At 55.8% G+C, this 17,942-nt stretch overlaps 1 protein-coding gene across 1 annotated transcript in view; it reads left to right on the top strand.

Annotated features, from left to right (window-relative positions):
- Positions 1 to 17,942, top strand: part of SHANK3 (SH3 and multiple ankyrin repeat domains 3) — a 52,101-nt gene that overhangs the window by 19,030 nt on the left and 15,129 nt on the right. The window contains exons 11-19 of the mRNA XM_044915749.1: positions 1,084 to 1,220; positions 6,493 to 6,568; positions 6,855 to 6,937; positions 7,619 to 7,743; positions 7,844 to 7,976; positions 8,920 to 9,000; positions 13,066 to 13,089; positions 16,660 to 16,790; positions 17,398 to 17,482. Coding sequence (XP_044771684.1) covers positions 1,084 to 1,220; positions 6,493 to 6,568; positions 6,855 to 6,937; positions 7,619 to 7,743; positions 7,844 to 7,976; positions 8,920 to 9,000; positions 13,066 to 13,089; positions 16,660 to 16,790; positions 17,398 to 17,482 — 875 coding nt within the window. The remainder of the gene's footprint in view (positions 1 to 1,083; positions 1,221 to 6,492; positions 6,569 to 6,854; positions 6,938 to 7,618; positions 7,744 to 7,843; positions 7,977 to 8,919; positions 9,001 to 13,065; positions 13,090 to 16,659; positions 16,791 to 17,397; positions 17,483 to 17,942) is intronic.

Here is a 17,942-nt window from a genome sequence, read left to right as displayed (position 1 = left end):
TAAGGGTGAGGGGGGCGCGGGGGGCGGGGTCGTGGGGCGCGCGGGGGGGCACCACTCCCGGGTGCACGATTGGGGTCCTCCGTGATCGTGGAAGGGCTGATGCCATTTTCGGGGGTCTCTGTCATTGGGGGTATCTCTGGAACTCTGAGCCGCTGTGGTCATTATGGGATGCATCTGCCCCTGGGGATTCCTTGTGTCACCGTGAAGGGCTCTGTGTCAGGGAGGGGTGTCTGCCTTTCCGGGGGTCCTGTCATGTGGGTCCCTCTCAATCCTCTGCTACTGTGGGTTCCCTGTTGTCACCGTAGAGGTGCCTCTCGTCATGGGGCTGTTTTTGTGTCATGATGGAGGTTGGTGTCATTGGGGTTCTGTATATTTGAAGGACCCTATCCCATCAGGGACCTTCCTCCAATTATGGGATTCCTGTGTCACTTCTGGGACTTATTCATTGGAAATCCTTGTGATATGTGGGGGCCCTGTCCCATTGTGGGGGATATCTGTGACAATTATGTGGGTGTCTGTGTTTTATGAAGGTTTTTATCACTGACGCTTTCTGTGTTCTGGGGGTATCCTGTGCCATGACAAGCTCCTCTCATTATGGGGGCCTCTGTCGTTTTTGGGGTCCTATCCTCATGGGTGCCCTACGTCCATGGGAGCCTGAGAAGGAGACAGCTGTGAGGTCGGCCTTCCTTTGGTCCATCATGTGGCCTAACCTCTTGGCCACAGCACAATGACCCTGAGCTTTTGGCAGTGACCCCTGGGGTGGGCAATAAGAGGTGGGAGAAGAGGGGTCAACTGGGAGGGCAGGAGCAGGCTTGTGGCCCCTGCCTCTGCTTGTTGTCCCCCCTCGAGTGTGTCCATCTGTGTGTCTTTCTGTCCTCCACATGCCTATCCTGTGCTGTGTCCATCTGTTCATTTCTGTCTGCTGTGTGGATCCCAAAATCTTCCCAGGGAAAAAGCCAGGAGGATGAAGGAAGGGAAGGGGAGAGAAGGAGAGAAAGGGTGAAGGAGGCGGGTGGTGGGCAGAACCTGAGCCTGAGGTGGTGGGTGGGGTGGGCCCCTGGGTGTCCTGCTGCACCCTGACAGCTCTCTGGCTTCTGTCCCTCCAGTGCTCAGCATTGGGGAGGGCGGTTTCTGGGAGGGGACCGTGAAAGGCCGCACGGGCTGGTTCCCGGCCGACTGCGTGGAGGAGGTGCAGATGAGACAGTATGACACACGGCATGGTGAGTGACCCCACAGCCCCTGAGCAGCTCCCGAGGCGCACTGCCCCTTCTTGCTCCCCTTTGGTCTTGCTTGGAGCTAAATCCATGGATGTTCACAGAGAAAAGACTAAACTCAAACACACGTTCAAAGTGGACACAAACTTGTGTACATGACAGACACAGCGTGCATGCACCCTGTACGTACTTGTGAGCACATGTGGGTGTTTGCAGCCTGCTCATAGGACACACAGTATGATTGTATATCTCTCTGTGATCCCACACGTGACTCCCAGTGACCATAATCCACCCCCCCACCCCCCCCCGCCCCACGTAGTCCTCACAGTAATCCTGGGTGTTTGGAGTGTGAGATTCCGGTGTGGCTGGCAGACAAGTAAAGAGGTCAGTATGAGAAAAGAGGCGTCTTTCCAAAGTGGACAGATTGTCCAAGTGGGCAGTGCAGGGAGGCCTGGACCAGCCAAGAGGAAATGAGGCCAGTTGGGCCCAGAGGGGCTGTCGTGGGTACCTTGGGGCCAGGATGGTCTGAGGGCAGCGGGTGAGGATGGCTGCATCCTTAGCCTGGAGGGAGGATATGAGGGCAAAGGTTTCAGTTTCTAAGGCTGGGGAGCAGCTTTAGTCAGACCTTGCTGACTGGCTGGGCCTCCAGAAAGGACCCCTCTGGGGGGGATCTGAGGCAGTCCTGCCAGTAGTAAGCAGGAGCTGCCCCTTTTGTGGCTCGCAGGCCAGGGCTGGCTGTGTGTCTGGGGTATAACCTTGCAATGAGTACTCAGGGGTCCTAGGAGGCCCCCAGGCCCATGAGTGTTATTTCTGCCTTGGAGAACAGGTGTCACAAGGGAGCCCCCTCCTGAGTGGTGACCAGTGGTAGTTACCAGCGGTGTGTCTAGACCGAGGGTGCACATAGAGGGCTTGGGCCCAGGGTTGCTGTGCTCCATTACCCTGGGTTGAGGGTTTCCCAAGGGGAGCCAACCTCTATGTGGCCTGGACCTCTGCCCTATGTGAAGCATGGCCGAGGCCCAGGCAAGCAGGAGTGCGGCTGCTGACCCGCTCCTGAGCAGGTGCCTTTCCTCCTTTACTCAACCATTCCTTGTCTTGCTCTGATGGCTCTCCTGGTGGCTGGGAGCAGGGAAGGGACACCGACCCCTGTTTTCTGCCTCTGGAGGGTAGGTGGGGCAGTGTGTCTAGGTGGGGAATGATTTTAGAGGTTTGGGCCCTGGTACCAACTTCATGGAGGAGGGTAGTGAAGAAGGGGCGTCTGGACTTGTTGAGTAGGGACTGGATCCTGTGCTCCCCCTTGGGAGGGCAATGAAGTCTCCGGTTTGAGAACTGTGTGGATCCAGAAGCTGAGTTGGAAGCTGGGATCTGAGAACAGCAAATCTTGATGTGCGTTGGGCCCTGTGTTAGGAGCGGGGTCACAGAGGCCGGTTCTCTGCCTAGAAAGGAGTGGGTGTGCCCAGCAGCGAGAGCAGATATGTTGGTGGGGTCCTGAAACGGGCGGGGGCACAGGGGAGCCCCCCGGGGCTGGCCTGGAGGAGTCCGAGAGCAGCCTCGTAGGACAGCGGGGAGTCCGCTAGGTGGTCAGCTGGTGGGGAGAGGGGCAGAGCCTGTGTGCTGGAACATGGCCTGCTGTTCTAGATTACACGTGCTGGCATCTAGCGTGCTCCGAGCTGCGTCAGGATGTCTGGCACAGTTCTCAGCACTTTCACGGAGGAGACTTCTGACTCGTCCCAGCAGGTCTGGGAGGTGCGGGCAGTTGCTAGCTCATCTCTAGGAAGGCAGAGCCCTGTGTGTGGTGTGGGCAGTGAGCTGCAGGGTCTCTGTTGTAGCCACCACTCTGCAGGGGCTCTGGGTGAGTGAAGCTCGTGGGTGCACTGAGGAGCGGCAGGGCTGGGGTGGGGAGCATGAGGCCGGTCAGGTGGCCGTGGGACCGGGTGGAGGAGCTTTGCGGCTTGTGGCAGCGCTGCAGGAGACTGGGGTGTGCTGTCTTGATCGTGCAGGTCATTTAGGGTTGGGACAAAGGCCCAGGCAGGACAGAGTGAGGAGGTGGAGAGGGCTGGGGTAGGCTGAAGCTCCGGAGATGGGAGAGTGCAAGGAGCAGCTACAGGCCTCAGGGCAATTGCAGGGCTGCTAGACCAGGGTGGCTCTGGGGTTTGTCACCTGAAAGAGTCTCAGAAGGTACCTGTGTAGATGGGTGTAGATGGAACCCTTTCATGGGTGGGCAGATGGAGAGAGGCCTGTGGGTGTGCCTGCTGGCAAGGGGTAGGAGTAATCTCTGTCCTCAGCTGAAGACCCAGCCACCAGCTGCCCTGGGTGTATAGTCTCTGATCTGGGACTCAGGGGCTGAGTTCTGCCAGAGGCCAGAGGGCAGCCCAGGAGTGGGAACCCGCTTCCAGCAGGCCCAGATCCAAAGAAAGATCTGCTTCTGGGACTGGAGTAGGGCAGAGAGGGACTAGAGGCCAAAAAGGGGACACTGTGCCAGCATGTATGGGCCAGGCTGATGCCCAGGGTCGTCAGAGAGTGTACTCCTCAGGCACCTGTCTGGGGCAGAAGGGGTAAAAGGGGCAGTTGCGGGCAGAGCGCTGAGAAGTGAGGGGAAGTCCTGTGCGGACAGAGGGGTCTGTGGGACACCTGGAAACTCCTCCCCTTCCCCCTTCCTCTTCCTCCTTCCCTCTTTCCCTGTCTTTCCAGTACTTGGGGGGTCATGCTGTGTGTTTTCACTTCAGCTGGATTCTATGTGTCTGATTAATAAAACTGGAAAATGAATTTGTGTTATGTAATATAATTTGACAAAATCTAAAAACTGGAGGCTAATGAACTGTGGAGTTTGAGGGGGTCTTTCTGCGGGCGGGCGCTATGAACATTTAGAAGTTGGGTCAGTATGGAGAAGGGTGTGACAGGCAAGAAGGGGTCTGATGCCCTCCCTCCCCGCCCCCCCCCAATGATGAGCCCTGGCCTGCTCTGGTCTTGGGAATGGCAGGATGGTGGGTGCAGGTGCACGACAGGCCATGTTTTGGAAGAGAAGAGAAGGGAGCAGATGAGCTACTGGGAGGGTTAGGGTGATAAATTACAGGTAATCGGAACCTAGAGGACCCTCCAAGGAGAATTTCCCTGTTCTACAAGGAGAGGCTCAAAAGGGTCTGTTGACTTAGTGAGAATCGTATTAGTGGCAGGATCCTAAAAGCAGGACCAATACTTTTCCTGATGCCTGTGTCTTCTGATATTAATAGGGATTCTTTCTTTTTTCCATCCAGCCACTGCTCCATCTAGTCTTGTATCCATCTATATCCCTTGACTTACTCACCTTTCCTGCTGTTCATCTACTCTTCTTTTTTTTTAAAGATTTTATTTATTTATTTGAGAGAGAGAGCACGAGCAGGGGGAAGAGACAGAGGGAGAGGGAGAAATAGACTCCCTGGTGAGCAGGGAGCCCGATGCGGGACTCGATCCCAGGACCCCGAGATCATTACCTGAGCCGAAGGCAGACGCTTAACCGACGGAGCCACCCAGGCGTCCCTCATCTACTCTTCTATCAACCCACCCACCCACCCATCTGTCCATCTATTGATCAATACAGTCCTCAATCTACCAGTCCAGCTGTCCCCTCTCTGTCAACCCACCCAGCCTACCTATCCATTCCTTTATCCATCTACCACCCTTTGATCCATCCATACCCTCCCAGCCTGTTCTCTTTTCCTCCATCCACTTCTGTATCTATTCACCTTTGATCTGATCTGTTTTTCTACCTATATCTTGTTCTGTCTGTCCATCCGTCCACCCATCTGCTCAGCCAGTTGTCCACCCGTCTGTCCTTCCAGTTAGCATTTAGAGGGTCTCTTATGTGCCAGGCACTGTAGTATGTGCTGGCATCACAGAAATGCATGAGATGTGATCCTTACCTGGGAGGAGCTCACAATCAATCACAGGTTCCCTCTCTGATCTCATTCCTCTCTCTCACTCCCTCTGCTCCAGCTGCATGGGCTGCTTGCTGTCCCTTGAACATCCCAAGCCAATCCTGCTGTGTGGGCTTTGCCCTGTGTACCCCTGCTGCCAGGAAGCCCTTCGCCCACAGAGTCCTCGGACTGCTCCCTAATGCTCTGTGCCTCTCCCCAGCTGTCCCTTCCTGATGAGCCTTCACGTGACCACCCTAAGACTGCAGACTTTCTCTGTACCCCTATCCTGCTTACTTCTCTCCTAACGTTTGCCAGCATTTGCCATGTTATGCATATACCTGTTTCCTGTCTTTCTGTTCTCTTTCTCTTCAACTAGATGGTAAACTCCACAGGGTAGAGGTTTTGTTCTGTTCTTTGCTGTATTCTCAGAGCCTAAGACAACAGTGCTTGGCACATAGTAGGCGCTCTCTAAATACTTGCTGAATGAATGAATGAATCTTGAGAAATGCTAGAATGATAGGGAATGAGAGCGGAGCTGTGGATGAAGTGTGAAGTGTGGTAGAGCTGTCTTGGGGTCCTTCCAGGGTCCTGGAGAGATGGAAGCCAGGAGGGGCAGGAGTGGGGGTTGAGGTGCGGTAGAGTCTTACTTACAGGTAACTGGAGAAGAAAGCCTGGAGCGTGGGGTGGGGTTTGTGGCTGTGGGTGCGGCCTGGAAGCTGCAGGCTTGCAGGGAATCAGCAAGGCCATGGGTGGGGCATCAGGTGGACAGCTGGCCAGCCCTGCAACAGCCGTGAGAGACTTTGGGGTCAAGATTACAAATGGGGACAAGGCTCTGTGGGATGCCGTGACATCAGGGAAGGGAACCCAGCCCCACACCTGGACCTCCTGCCCACTCAGAGGCAGGCTCTGGAGGAAGGGAACCTGGGAAGTTGAGTGTCCGTGGGCTCTTGTGAGAGTTTCAGTGAGGACCCGGTGACACTTCATGACCGTGAGTATAGCCCACGGCACGACACGCCCGTAGGAACCAGCACTCACACATGACACCAAGTCACACACGTGTGCTTGCACATGTACACACCTTCTTTGCTCTTAGCTCTGGGGCTTGCTGACCCCTTCTGAAGACGGCCCTGGACTTGCCCCATCTGCTGTGTGCAGCCACTCAGGAGAGAGATGAGCTGAAGCTCCTCCCCATTATGGGCCCTGACCCCCAGAGGCCAGGACTTCCGACATGGTCCCCTCAGCCTTCTTACTTTAGAACCTTTGGGCCCCCCACTTCCATGTGTGTGTGTGTGTGTGTGTGGGCAGAGGCTGGTGACCAGCATGGTTGAGGGGCAGTTCAGGTCAGTTGGAGGATGTGGCCCTCCATCAGCTCCTGAAACTCCCCTCAGAAACCCGGGAGGACCGGACGAAGCGCCTTTTCCGCCACTACACAGTGGGCTCCTATGACAGTCTCACTTCACACAGGTACAGGTCGGGGGGCAGGTGGGCAAGGGTAGGCGTGCATGCGGATGGGACATCAGGTATGGAGGGAGGACGAAAGCTGGCCGAGGAGGCCTGGGGATGAAGAGGGCAGAGGAGGGCAGGTGACACCCAGCCCACCTCTGTCTTCTGCCTTCCGCGTCAGTCCAAGGGCAACTTCCCGGGGTGGGCTGTGCCTGTGGGGTCCTGTTTGGGGCACACATAGGGTCAGCCTGGCCAGCTGTGCTCTCTGGCGGGGCTCTCCTCACCCCTCCCTGCTTTCCTCCACCAGTGATTATGTCATTGACGACAAGGTGGCTGTCCTGCAGAAACGGGACCATGAGGGCTTTGGTTTTGTGCTCCGGGGAGCCAAAGGTAATGAAGGGTAGGCGGCACCGTGAGCGTGTGTGGGGCTGGGGTGTCAGGCTGGCAGGGGCTGCACCCTGCTCAGGTGTTTCTTGTCTCTGCTCCTCCTCGCTGCTCTCCTTCCTGCCTCACCCCTGCCCTGCAGCTTTGCCGCTATCCCTCACCCCTGCCCCGTCCTTTGCCCCTGCCTCCCCCTTGCCCTCCAGCTTCACCCTTTTATCCTGCCTTGCCCCTGCCCCGTCCTTTGCCCCTTCCTCCCCCACTCCCTCTCTCCCTGCTAGTTTGGCCCCTCTTCCCCTGCCTTGCCCCTGACACTCTCTTTTTCTGGGCCCACCCTGCCTTGCCCCTCTGCTCTGACTATATTCTTGGCTTGGAATGTCTCAGTACAAGGCGGTAGTCTCTTCGCCCTGATGATTTCCAAGATCTCTGCTGGAGTGTGTCTAATGGAATGGGAGTTCTCTCTGGTGGGGCTGAGGGAGGATTTCTACCCTGGGCAGCCCCAGGACCTCCGGCCTCAATTGTCCTTGGTTCAGCGTGTTGAACCACTTGTGGGAGGTTGCTGTGTGGCAGCTTCTTCCACCTGGACCGTGCTGGTGAAGCACCTTCCTAACTGCCCCCCCCGCCCCCTCCCCCCCCCCGGCCGGGCCGGGGGAGGCCCCCCCCCACCGCCCCCCCCCCCCCCCCCCGCAGCAGAGACCCCCATCGAGGAGTTTACACCCACACCAGCCTTCCCTGCGCTCCAGTATCTTGAGTCGGTGGATGTGGAGGGTGTGGCCTGGAGGGCCGGGCTGCGCACAGGAGACTTCCTCATCGAGGTGAGGCTCGTCCTTACCTGTGCAGCAGGTGGGGTGCTGACCTCTAAGTCCTGAGGAGGACACACTTGGAACGTCCCCACCACCCACCTGTCTGTCCCAGGTGAACGGGGTGAACGTGGTGAAGGTCGGGCACAAGCAGGTGGTGGCTCTGATCCGCCAGGGCGGGAACCGCCTCGTCATGAAGGTTGTGTCTGTGACAAGGAAGCCGGAAGAAGATGGGGCTCGGCGCAGAGGTGAGGGGCCAGGCTTCAGACCTCTGTGCTCAGACATTCCCCTCTGACTCCTGACCTTAGACCTTTGACCCCAGGCCCCCGTTCCTCTCCCCGCCCCCTGACCGCAGACTGTTGACGTCAGATGCCTAACTGTAGGTGAAGTGTCCACATTCATGGCCTGGGTGCCTTCCCAGTCCCTGGTGTTAGGCTGCCCACCCTGGCCCCCAGCCTCTGACCCCTGACCCCAGGTTGCCCCTCCTCAGACCCCCACCCCCTCCTTCCCGGCGTCCCCCCCAGCCCCTGGCGTGGAAGAGCCCTCCTTCCCGACACTGCCGGCAGCTGCCTGGAGGCCGGGGTTGCCATAGCAACTGTGAGGTTGACGCTGCCGCGGCTTATTGTCGGAGGGAAGGGGGAGGCGGCACCTGAGGGAAGAGGAAAAGCGTCTTCTCCCCGCGACGTCGCCGCACAGCCGGGCCGGGAGGCTCTGCCAGCTTGGGCCAGCCCAGCCCAGGTCCTGGCTTTGCCGACCACACCCCGGTCCCCCCAGGGGCAGTGGCTCCCAGGGCCGGGGGGAGCCCTGGGGGAGCAGGAGCCCAGCCTGCCGGGAGACCCCTCCCAGCCCCCACCTCATGGCTCTGGGGCCCCCTGCTCAGCCCTCGGCCGACAGGGTGGGCACTCGGGCAGGAGCCGGCCAGCACCGTGACCCCCCCGGGGGCCCTTGACCACCTCCCTCCTGAGGCCCCAACCACCCTGGCCCCGCGGGGCCCTCAGCACCCCCGCGCTCCCAGCGCCATGAAGAAGTTTGCATCCAGCCGCAGCCTGAACAAGATCCTGGCCCAGTGCGACGCATCCTCCCGGGAGTACGAGGAGATCCAGGCGGTAGAGCGCAAGTGGCACCTTCACCTGGCCACGCCGCGCTGCCTGCTGCTGGACAGGAGGTCCAAGGCCTCCCTCTTCTTTGCAGCCCCGCCGCCCCCCAAGAGGGCCCCCAGCACCACGCTGACCCTGCGCTCCAAGTCCATGACGGCCGAACTTGAGGAACTTGGTGAGCAGCAGGCGTGGACAGTGGGCAGACAGCCCAGGTGGGAAGCCAGGTGGTGTGAGCTGGGGCCAAAGCCAGGCAGAGACGCTGGGGGGGGGGGGAGAAGGGAAGGACGGACAGACAGACATATGAAGGTGTGGTAGGGAGGCCAAAGGTAAATGGGTGGGTGCTGAGCTGGTGCGGAGGGGGATGACACATGGATGGCTTGAGGGCCAGAGATGGTCAGGGAGCAGGCCCTGGCCGTCCAGTGTGTTTGCGTGCACGTGCACCTGCTGCTCTGGCTGTGCACACCTCCAGTTGGACTTTACCCCTTCATTTCACCCAAGTGAGGACAGAGCAGGAGTCGGGGGACCTGGGCTCTGCCCTGGCTTTGCTGGCGCTAGCTGTGTGATCTTTATGCTTGTTTTTGCCTCCTTAGCACCTGTTCACTCATCAGTTAAGCAGGGGTTACAGTGAGCTGCTGACCTGACAGGGCTGTGTGAACATCGCTAGCATGATGATGGGATAGGCCCTCGTGAGCTACAAGAGGCAAATAAGAGTGTGTCAGGGCTTTGATGGGGCATGATGTGGGCATGATCCCAGGGTGACCCCCAATAGCCTCATTGTGGGCATGTCTTGATATATGTGACCATTAATAGCCTCATCATAGGCATGTCCAGATATACATGACCGTGTCCTGACATATGTGGCAGTTGACATTGGGCATGTCCCGATAGACATGCCTGCTAACATGCTCTATCTTCCTGTAATTCAAACCCAGTTCTAGTCCCAGACTTTACGATGCTCTAGCCATGGAAGGAAGGCTGACTCTGGTCCTAGGCTGAGTTCTGACCTAGTCCTGGCCACAGGAGAGGCCCTGGTCCTGGTTCTAGACTGAGCCTCAGCCCTGGCTTCAGGCTTTGTTCTTCCCCAGCCATAGAAAGAACACTTAGCTGTCCCCCAAAATTATTGCTGACCTTACTAATAGAGTGATCCTTGACCTCGTCCTAGCCACAGGTTGAGCCACCCCCCTTCCAAGCAGGTACTCTTGACTGCAGTGTAGGGAGGAGGAGGACAGCCACCAAGATAGACCAGGTTGACATAGTCATACTTCTCTTGCCCATAAATACTCTGAATAAAGTAAAAGTCAAAAATAGGTAGCCAACTCAAAACAAAGGAAGAGGAATTTCCCAGGTCTCAAGAATAAAGAGAGGAATCAGTTAAGAAAGTGAGAGGAAGCTGATGATGCTTCCATAGTCCAAGGGGGCTTGGGACAGTATATAGACCCTAAGGGCAGGGTTTGGGGCTCTGATGCTTCCACAGAGCCAAGAGTTGTGGCTGTAGACCCATGAGAAGTGGGAAAACTAGAACCAAGCCCAAGGACTGGCATTAGCATCAAAATCCCCCCTGGAAATCACAGAAGAATAAGAAAGGCACAAAATGAGGTGTTTAAATACAACATTTAAGGAAGTAACAGAACTCATAAAGGACAGCCCTTTATGACAGCCGATAAAGGACAGTACCTCCCCCCCCAAAATAAAGAATAAGGAGATTTTAAAAGGATCCCTAAAGAACTGTTACTGAAACAAAAAGTATAGTCACTGAGATTAAAAAATCCATGATTGAGATAAACAGTACACTAGACTCAGTTGAAGAAAGAAATAGTGAATTAGAAGATAATTCTGAGGAAATTACCCAAAATGTAGCACGGAAAGATAGGGAGACACAAACTATCAAAGAGCAGATAAGACATGATGAAGGACAAGTGAGAAAATCCCAGTCTAATGAGAGTTCCAGAGGGAAAGAATGAACTGATTGGGGAAGAGGCAATATATGAAGAGTAAATGGCTAAGAATTTTCTGAAATTGAACAAGGACATGAAATTCCATTTTGAAGAAGTATGAGTTCCAAGGAAGGAAATAAAAACAAATCTACATCTAGACCTGTCATACTAAAACTTCATGACACCATAGACAAAAGAAAAATCTTAACTACCAAAGAAGCTGGATGATTTAGAAAGGAACAATGGACAGCAGACTTCTCATCAGCAGTAGTAGATGCTAGAAGACAATGGAAACATAACTTAAAAGTCTCGAATCAAAATGCTTTTCTACCTAGAATTCTATACCTAGCTAACCCTGCTCATTGAAGAGTGAGGCAGAGAAATCAGCAGACTTCTGGCCCCAGGGTCACAAGGGTCCAAGGCTAACCATGGGCAGCTGATCCGCCATACTGATTGAGGATCCAGACTGGTCAATAAACCAGTACCAGTAGGCAGCTGGGTCTGGCTAGACACCAGACCAAGGCTCTGGTGGGTGGGTCCCAGGAGTTCCTTCCAGAGGCTGTCACATAGCCATGTTCAGCTACATGTTCAGAAGGGACCCTCCTAGTTCTGCGCAAAGAGGTGCGTGGGCATCCAGGGACCAGGGGACAGAGACCTGTGGAAACAGAATTGCCTTCTGCTTCCTGGGATGCTTCTATCTCAAGAAACCAGTGAGTAGAAGAGCCTCCTTCCTCGCTGCACTGGTCTGGGGTGCTCCTGCTGCTGTGTGACCGGGTTGTTCTGCACACCCTTGTCTTCTTGAGGGGCTCACTCTTGCTGCCTCAGGTCAGCATTGTTTCCACCAGTTTTTACCTGAACAGAGGCTGGGGGAGGACAGAGGGACAGCTTAGCACAGAGCCTCCATCCATACTGCTGAGTGAGGAGGGGTCATAGCTTTTGTTGAAGCTGGACCCAGACTCTTTATGTAGCTCCATTCAGACAGGAAGAAGCCACTGCCGCCTCCAGAGGATTGCTGTCCTGGGAAGCCAGACCACTGGCTGACTTTCTCTAGGGTTGAGGGAGCCGGGCCAGCATCAGGGTTTCCCCAGGTACCTAAGGGATCATCCCACGATCCAGCATTTGTGCTTTTATAAGACAGAAATTAGACCTGTGGGTTTATTGACAGCAGAACATGTCAGTTCTCTGTCACATTGTTGAGAAGGGCTAGAGCCTGTTAGGATGCTGTAGTCTATTGAGAAGATGATCTGAACATATGGAAAGAAAGGCAAGTGTGAGACCACAGAAAAAGCAGGTGGCAAGGGTTGGGGCTCATGCCCAGATGGTTGCTTGCTACTCAGGGAGAAGCCAGGTCCTGCAGGAGAGAGACGAGGTAAAGAGCGTCCTGGTGGGGGATGGTGTGAACAGATGCGATGCCCAGAAAATGAAGGCCTGAGGTGGCTGACAGAAATGGGATTGAGAGGAACAGGTTGGGATAGGAGCCCTCATCCTGAGTCAGGTGGCGGGAGGAGGAGGAAGGGTGGGACACTCCCAGTGCCTTTCAGCATGGGGGGCTCTTTGTGGTCACCATGTGTTCATCTGCTTGAACCAATAATGTGCTGGGGCTTCAGAGATCAGTGGAGACTCAGGCCAGGGAGGGGCCTTGGTGGGTCTGAGCCCCTCCTGTTCATTTGTTTTCCCATGAAAAGTCTGGAACTTTTGGGTCCCTTTTCTTTTGTGATGAGAATGTCGGGGCAGGTGCCATACCAGTGTGTGGTCCCTGATTGGCCATGGTCTGGCAAACACACTGACCTGCCCTTTGTTGGAAACACAGCGCACAGAATACTCAAGGGTGACCACTGAAGTTATTAGTAGCCTCTGAACTTGTTTTTTTTTGGGGGGGGGGGGTTGTCTTTTTTTTGAACAAAGAGTTGATTGAACCAAGTATGATTTAGTTGTGTGTGGACATCTCCAGATGTGTGTGCATGTCTGTGTGCATGAGCACATTTATGCACGTGTGTATGTTTGTGTGTGTGTGTGTGTGTGCGTGTGCACGTGCTTGGATATGCATGCACACGAACACTTGTGTCTGCTTGTGGTTGTTTCCACCTTGAGTTTCAAGCCATGTACCAACTTGGCATTTGGGCACATTTGCCACTCAGGGTCTGATAGGGAGGTGTAGGCCAGGGGTTGTAGGGGATCTGGGAGGTCCTGATTGTTGGGAGGGGTGGGAAGTGGGAAAGATGGGGAAACGGGAGTGGGAAGCGGGCCCAGATGCCGAGGGATGAAGCCTGCCTCTTACCCCCTTTGCTCTGTTTCTTGATTGCAAGCCTCCATTCGGAGAAGGAAAGGGGGTGAGTCATCTGCTGGGTCCCCAGGCCCCCAGCTTTACCTGATCCCTGCCTAGGGAAATGCTGATGTGTGAGGAGGTTCCATTTTAAGTCAGGGTGGTCTAGAAGCCTGGGCTGTACCTTCCTGTTGGCCTTCTCCCTGGGAATCTGGTGTGGGCATGGTAGAGGGAGCTGGGGAAGGACGGATGGGGAGTTCCCAGGGGTGTGGCTATGTGGGGGTGTGATAGTGAGGCACAGCCATGGGCTCTGGGGACTCAGGTGAGTAGGGGTGGGGTGGGGTGTGAGGGCCACTTAGGCAGCCTGATGAGGCAGAGCTGGGAGGGCCTCCCAGTGGAGGCCATAGCATGTGCCATGTCCTGGAGCTAGGTAGGGGAAGGGTTCAGAGGGTTCGGCTGTGGGTCTCCTCAGGGAGCATGGTGACTGGGCCAGTGGGGGCAGGAGCACTGGTTGCTCAGCTCCAGCCCATGGTGCTCCTTTCTGCCTGTTTTCTGGGGCTCCTTGTGCCCGGTGTGTGGGTCCCGTTTCTGTACTGACCTGTTGTAGGGTCAAGCCCAGTGCTGATGACCATCCCTTTGGAGCAGGGGTCTGGGCCCCATAGCACTGGGGAGGGAGCTTGGAGCTCCTCTGCCCAACATAGCCCAGGCTGTTGACTTCACCACCCCCTGCTCCTTTCTTCAGGCCTCATCTGTATCCTGTGAGGCTCCTTCCTGTGTGTTCTGTGTGTCCAGCCTTGCTGTAAGCAATGCAGCCTCCATGTGGGGACAGAGTCTGAGGTCCAGCATCTGGTGAGATCTCAGGGCCTGGCCTCCGCCAGCTTCCTCCATCTCTGAGTGGACAGGGGACTCTTTTTTGGCTGAATAGGAGTCAGAGCCAGATGGAAGCCTGAGGTGGCTTTGTGGCCCCAGGCGGGTGTGTTCACTCTTTTGTCTGTGTGCCTGGGGCCCACCCATCCCTCACTGTGGGATCCACAGGGCCCTCGCTATGCCGGGGACATGCTGGCCCCATCTGTCTGGGCCTAGGCTCTCCAGCATGGCCTGCAGTCTTACCCTCAGAGTTTTCCCATTGCTCCTTGCCCCAGTCCCAGGCGAGGTGCTTTCCCCAGTGTCTTTTCAGGGATTAAAACTAGGTTTCCTCTAGGGACACTTTTCTTCACCCTATGAGGCAGACACACAAGCTATTTCTGGAGTATTTTGGTTCTGTCGCTTAGCTCATTAGCAGGGCTCCCAGGGTGCTATGTAGTGACCTGAGCACTTCTTCCAGTTGTAGGGGAAGGGACGGACAGTTCATCACCCCTGTGGCCCCTCATTCCTGCTTGGGTTCTGGTTGTTTAAGCAGCTGCACCCCGAGCTGTGTCCCCACCGCATATGGAGTCTTGAGAGCTGGTGTATGTGAGGCTGAGGGGAGTATGTAGTTCCCAGTGCCCCAGACCTGGTTCCTAATGGGCTTCATTTTCTTTTTTAAGTATCTAAAATAATTTATTTAAGAATGTATTTTCTAATAATGGTGGGGATTGTTGTCAACCTCACCAGCTTGTAGTTTGCAGAATTCTTGCTTCTTTCCCTTTTGGAAATAATTCTTGCCTGGCCCCAGCAACCCCCCCACCCCATGTCCAACAACATTTGCTTTGCTAACTTCATGTACACACTGCTTTGGTTTCTGGGATTGAGTTCTTCTGGACCTAGAGATGCAGCTTCTAAAATCCGCAGCTCAGGTGAGCGCATGCCCCATGGAAATGTTTCTTCTCTGCTCATGTCTTTATGTCTGCGGTTTCTGGATAACATGGTTGTTAAGTCTGATCTTTTACTTATTGGATCTATGATCTGGAGCGCTTTATCTCAGAGCTTCAGTTTCTTCTTGGGTAAAATGAGGGCAGTATCAGCATCTTCTTTGTATGATTTTGAGGGATGAGAGAAGGGTCATGGGAAGCTCTTCTAACCGGAAGTCACCAAGGACTGAACAAAGGGTGGTGATGGTGGCTTCAGCTTCCAAAGGGAAATTATTTGCTTCATTACAAAAACAAGGGTGACGACCTCTCTAACGAGCCCTCGCAGTGGTGCTGGGAGCCAGGCACAGGACCTGTGAGCTAATCTGTAGATGGAGCAGGTTCTGCTGATGAGTTGTAACCTTTGTTGAACTGTATTATTCAGGGCCCAGGCTGGACACTCAGGACATTCTGGGAGCCTGTAGGCTCTTTGGGGAGATGAGGTGCAGTGTGCCTTCAGCGCTAACCCTGAGGAGGGCAGAACTGTAGCACTTCTTATGTCCGTGTCAGTTCTTACAACAGACACTGAAGCAGCTGCTGTTTTTCTGCTCGCCTTGTCAGATAAGGAAACTGAGGCACAGAGAGGTTAAGTCAGGACAGAGTTGGTGTGCGGTGTGGGTCTGGTCTGGGTTGGGTGCCGGCCAGCTGGGGGGAGCTGACTTCTTTCCCCATGGCGATTGCTGAGTGGGTTGTGGAGGAAGAGACAGGAGGTGCTGGTGGGAGGTGGTGGGGCTGACCGTGTCCTCTGACAGGGGCCAATTATGAGAGGCCAAGCATGACCAGACGCATGGTCCTCTAGGCTTGGCAGAGCCTCTAAGGGCTTGGGCACTCAGAGCCTGGGTGATGAGGGGGGTGAGGTGGGGCTATTGGGGGTACAGGAGCTGGCCCCAACCCCTACTGCACTCTACATGCTGGGCCTGAGGGCACCACCCCAGTCATCCAGGCAGAGCTGCTCGTTCTCAGACACACGTGTTTAACAAGATTTCCAAGTCATGTTGATAAGCAAAAACAACACCTTTAAAAACATTAAAGAGCTTTAATAAAAACAAGTAAACAGCTTTTCTTTATGATGGATTTGAACGCTGCCTGAGGCCCCCCTTCTTGGGCCTTGTTGTCTGTCAGCCCCTCTTCCTTACCTTCTTCCTACAGGGCTGGTGGAAGCCCCTACAGCACCAGCCCTCCCAATATCTTCCTCTTTTCTCCACACCTCCCACCCAGGGTGGAGCTGCTTTTCTGGGGTGAAGGTTCTTTGGCCTCCTAGTCTGCATTAGGGCCATTTTTTTTTTAGTTCCCTAGCCTGGGACTGTGAGTTCTGTTTTCAGAAGGATCCCCTGTTCACTCATTCTTGACTTACTTGCATCTTTTATGGGCACCTGCTGTACACCAGGGTTTGTCCTCGGGCTGTGGCCCCCAGGAACAGCAGGGCCACAGACAGACGAGAAATGCCAGGTGCTGAGGAGAAGAGGGAGACAAATTCAGGAAGACTCTGGGCTCCAAGCAGTGCTGTCCCTCCCCTGGTCCTCTCCCTAATGGTCAGTCAGGCTTTTCCTGGAGTGGGGCTCCAGGGGGTGACCTGGACCAGCCCCCGAGGACAGAGAGGCCATAGGACTCAGATGGGATGCATGTTGCTTGGCTCCCAGTCTCCCCAGTCTCGGGTCTGAAGGAAGGGACATGGGGTGGGCGGGGTCCATTGGCTGCATTAGCAGCACCAGGTGGACCAGCCTTGCGGGGAGGTCTCAGCAGTGGGGCTGCACAGGGATGGAGCAGGTTAGGGTCCAGGTGGCTAGATGGTGCCTCCCTTGGCTGTGCAGAGAAACTGGATGAGATCCTGGCAGCCGCCGCGGAGCCTACACTGAGGCCAGACATCGCAGACGCCGACTCAAGAGCCGCCACGGTCAAACAGCGGCCCACAAGTCGGAGGATCACCCCTGCTGAGATCAGTGTAAGTCATCCCAACAGCTGGGGGGCACAGGGAGTGGGGAGGCAGGGGGAGCATGGGGGTCGGAGTTCCATGTCCCCTGCTGGGTGTGTGTACATTTTTCTGGGGTGGAAGTCCATCATTTGGACCCTACTCTCCAGGGGTGGGGGTGAAGGACCCCGTGGCTTCTCCTCTCCCACGTGGGGAAATCTTAGCCCCCAGAATGGCCACAGCTGAACATAATGCCGAGTGTTCACTGCTCTGGCCGTGGGTTTCAGTACCTCCTGCAGAGCCACACCCAGGACCACCTAGAGCACCCCAGCCCTGTGGAGGGTACAACTTGGTCTCTGTTCCCCTGCCATTCCTCTCCCTTGGCATCTTCTGGGCTACTCCCGGAGCCTCATCCACATCAACCCTATCCAGTGCTCTATGCCCAGGCCCCCACTGGCTGTGCCCCTGCTCCCTGGAGACCTCAGGGCCTGGGTCTGAGTCCTGGGTCAGGCCCCATTGGTGCCATTGGAATTAGTGCATGGGGTGTTTGATCTCAGGCTTAGGAGGATGGCTGGGGCTGGATGGAGAACTGGGAGCCCCAGTGTCCCAGGACCCCTGTATAACCCCCCAACTCCCACAGTCTTTGTTTGAGCGCCAGGGCCTCCCAGGCCCAGAGAAGCTGCCCGGCTCCCTGCGGAAGGGGATTCCACGGACCAAGTCTGTAGGTACGGCTGGGTTGGGGGCTGCACGGGGCCGGAAGGAATGGGGCTGGGGCTGGGGTGGATGTGGGGCTGGAGGACCCTGTCTCTCCCAACCCTTCAGCTGGGGTTTCCAGTTTCCCTCTGAGAACTGCCTCTCCCAGGTCACAGCCCAGGATTCTCCTTGTTTGTGGACATATGTGGGGTCAGTCCTTCCCCCAGTCCAGAGACACTGTGCCTAAAAGAGACCCTTGAGGCTTCCTTACTCCATCCATTGCTCCCTATCCAGAGTGCAACTCCCTATCCACCGCTCCCCGTCCAGTGTGCGCACCCCCATCCACCACGCTCCCCGTCCGGTGTGTACACCCCCATCCACCGCTCCCCGTTAGGTGTGCGCACCACTATCCACTGCTCCCCATCCAGTGTGCGCACCCCCATCCACCGCTCCCCATCCAGTGTGTGCACCCCCCATCCACCGCTCCCCGTC

The sequence above is a fragment of the Neomonachus schauinslandi genome, chromosome 5 (genome assembly GCF_002201575.2).
Source record: "Neomonachus schauinslandi chromosome 5, ASM220157v2, whole genome shotgun sequence".
Classification (NCBI taxonomy): Eukaryota; Metazoa; Chordata; class Mammalia; order Carnivora; family Phocidae; genus Neomonachus; species Neomonachus schauinslandi.
This window is presented reverse-complemented; position numbering and strand designations above follow the sequence as displayed.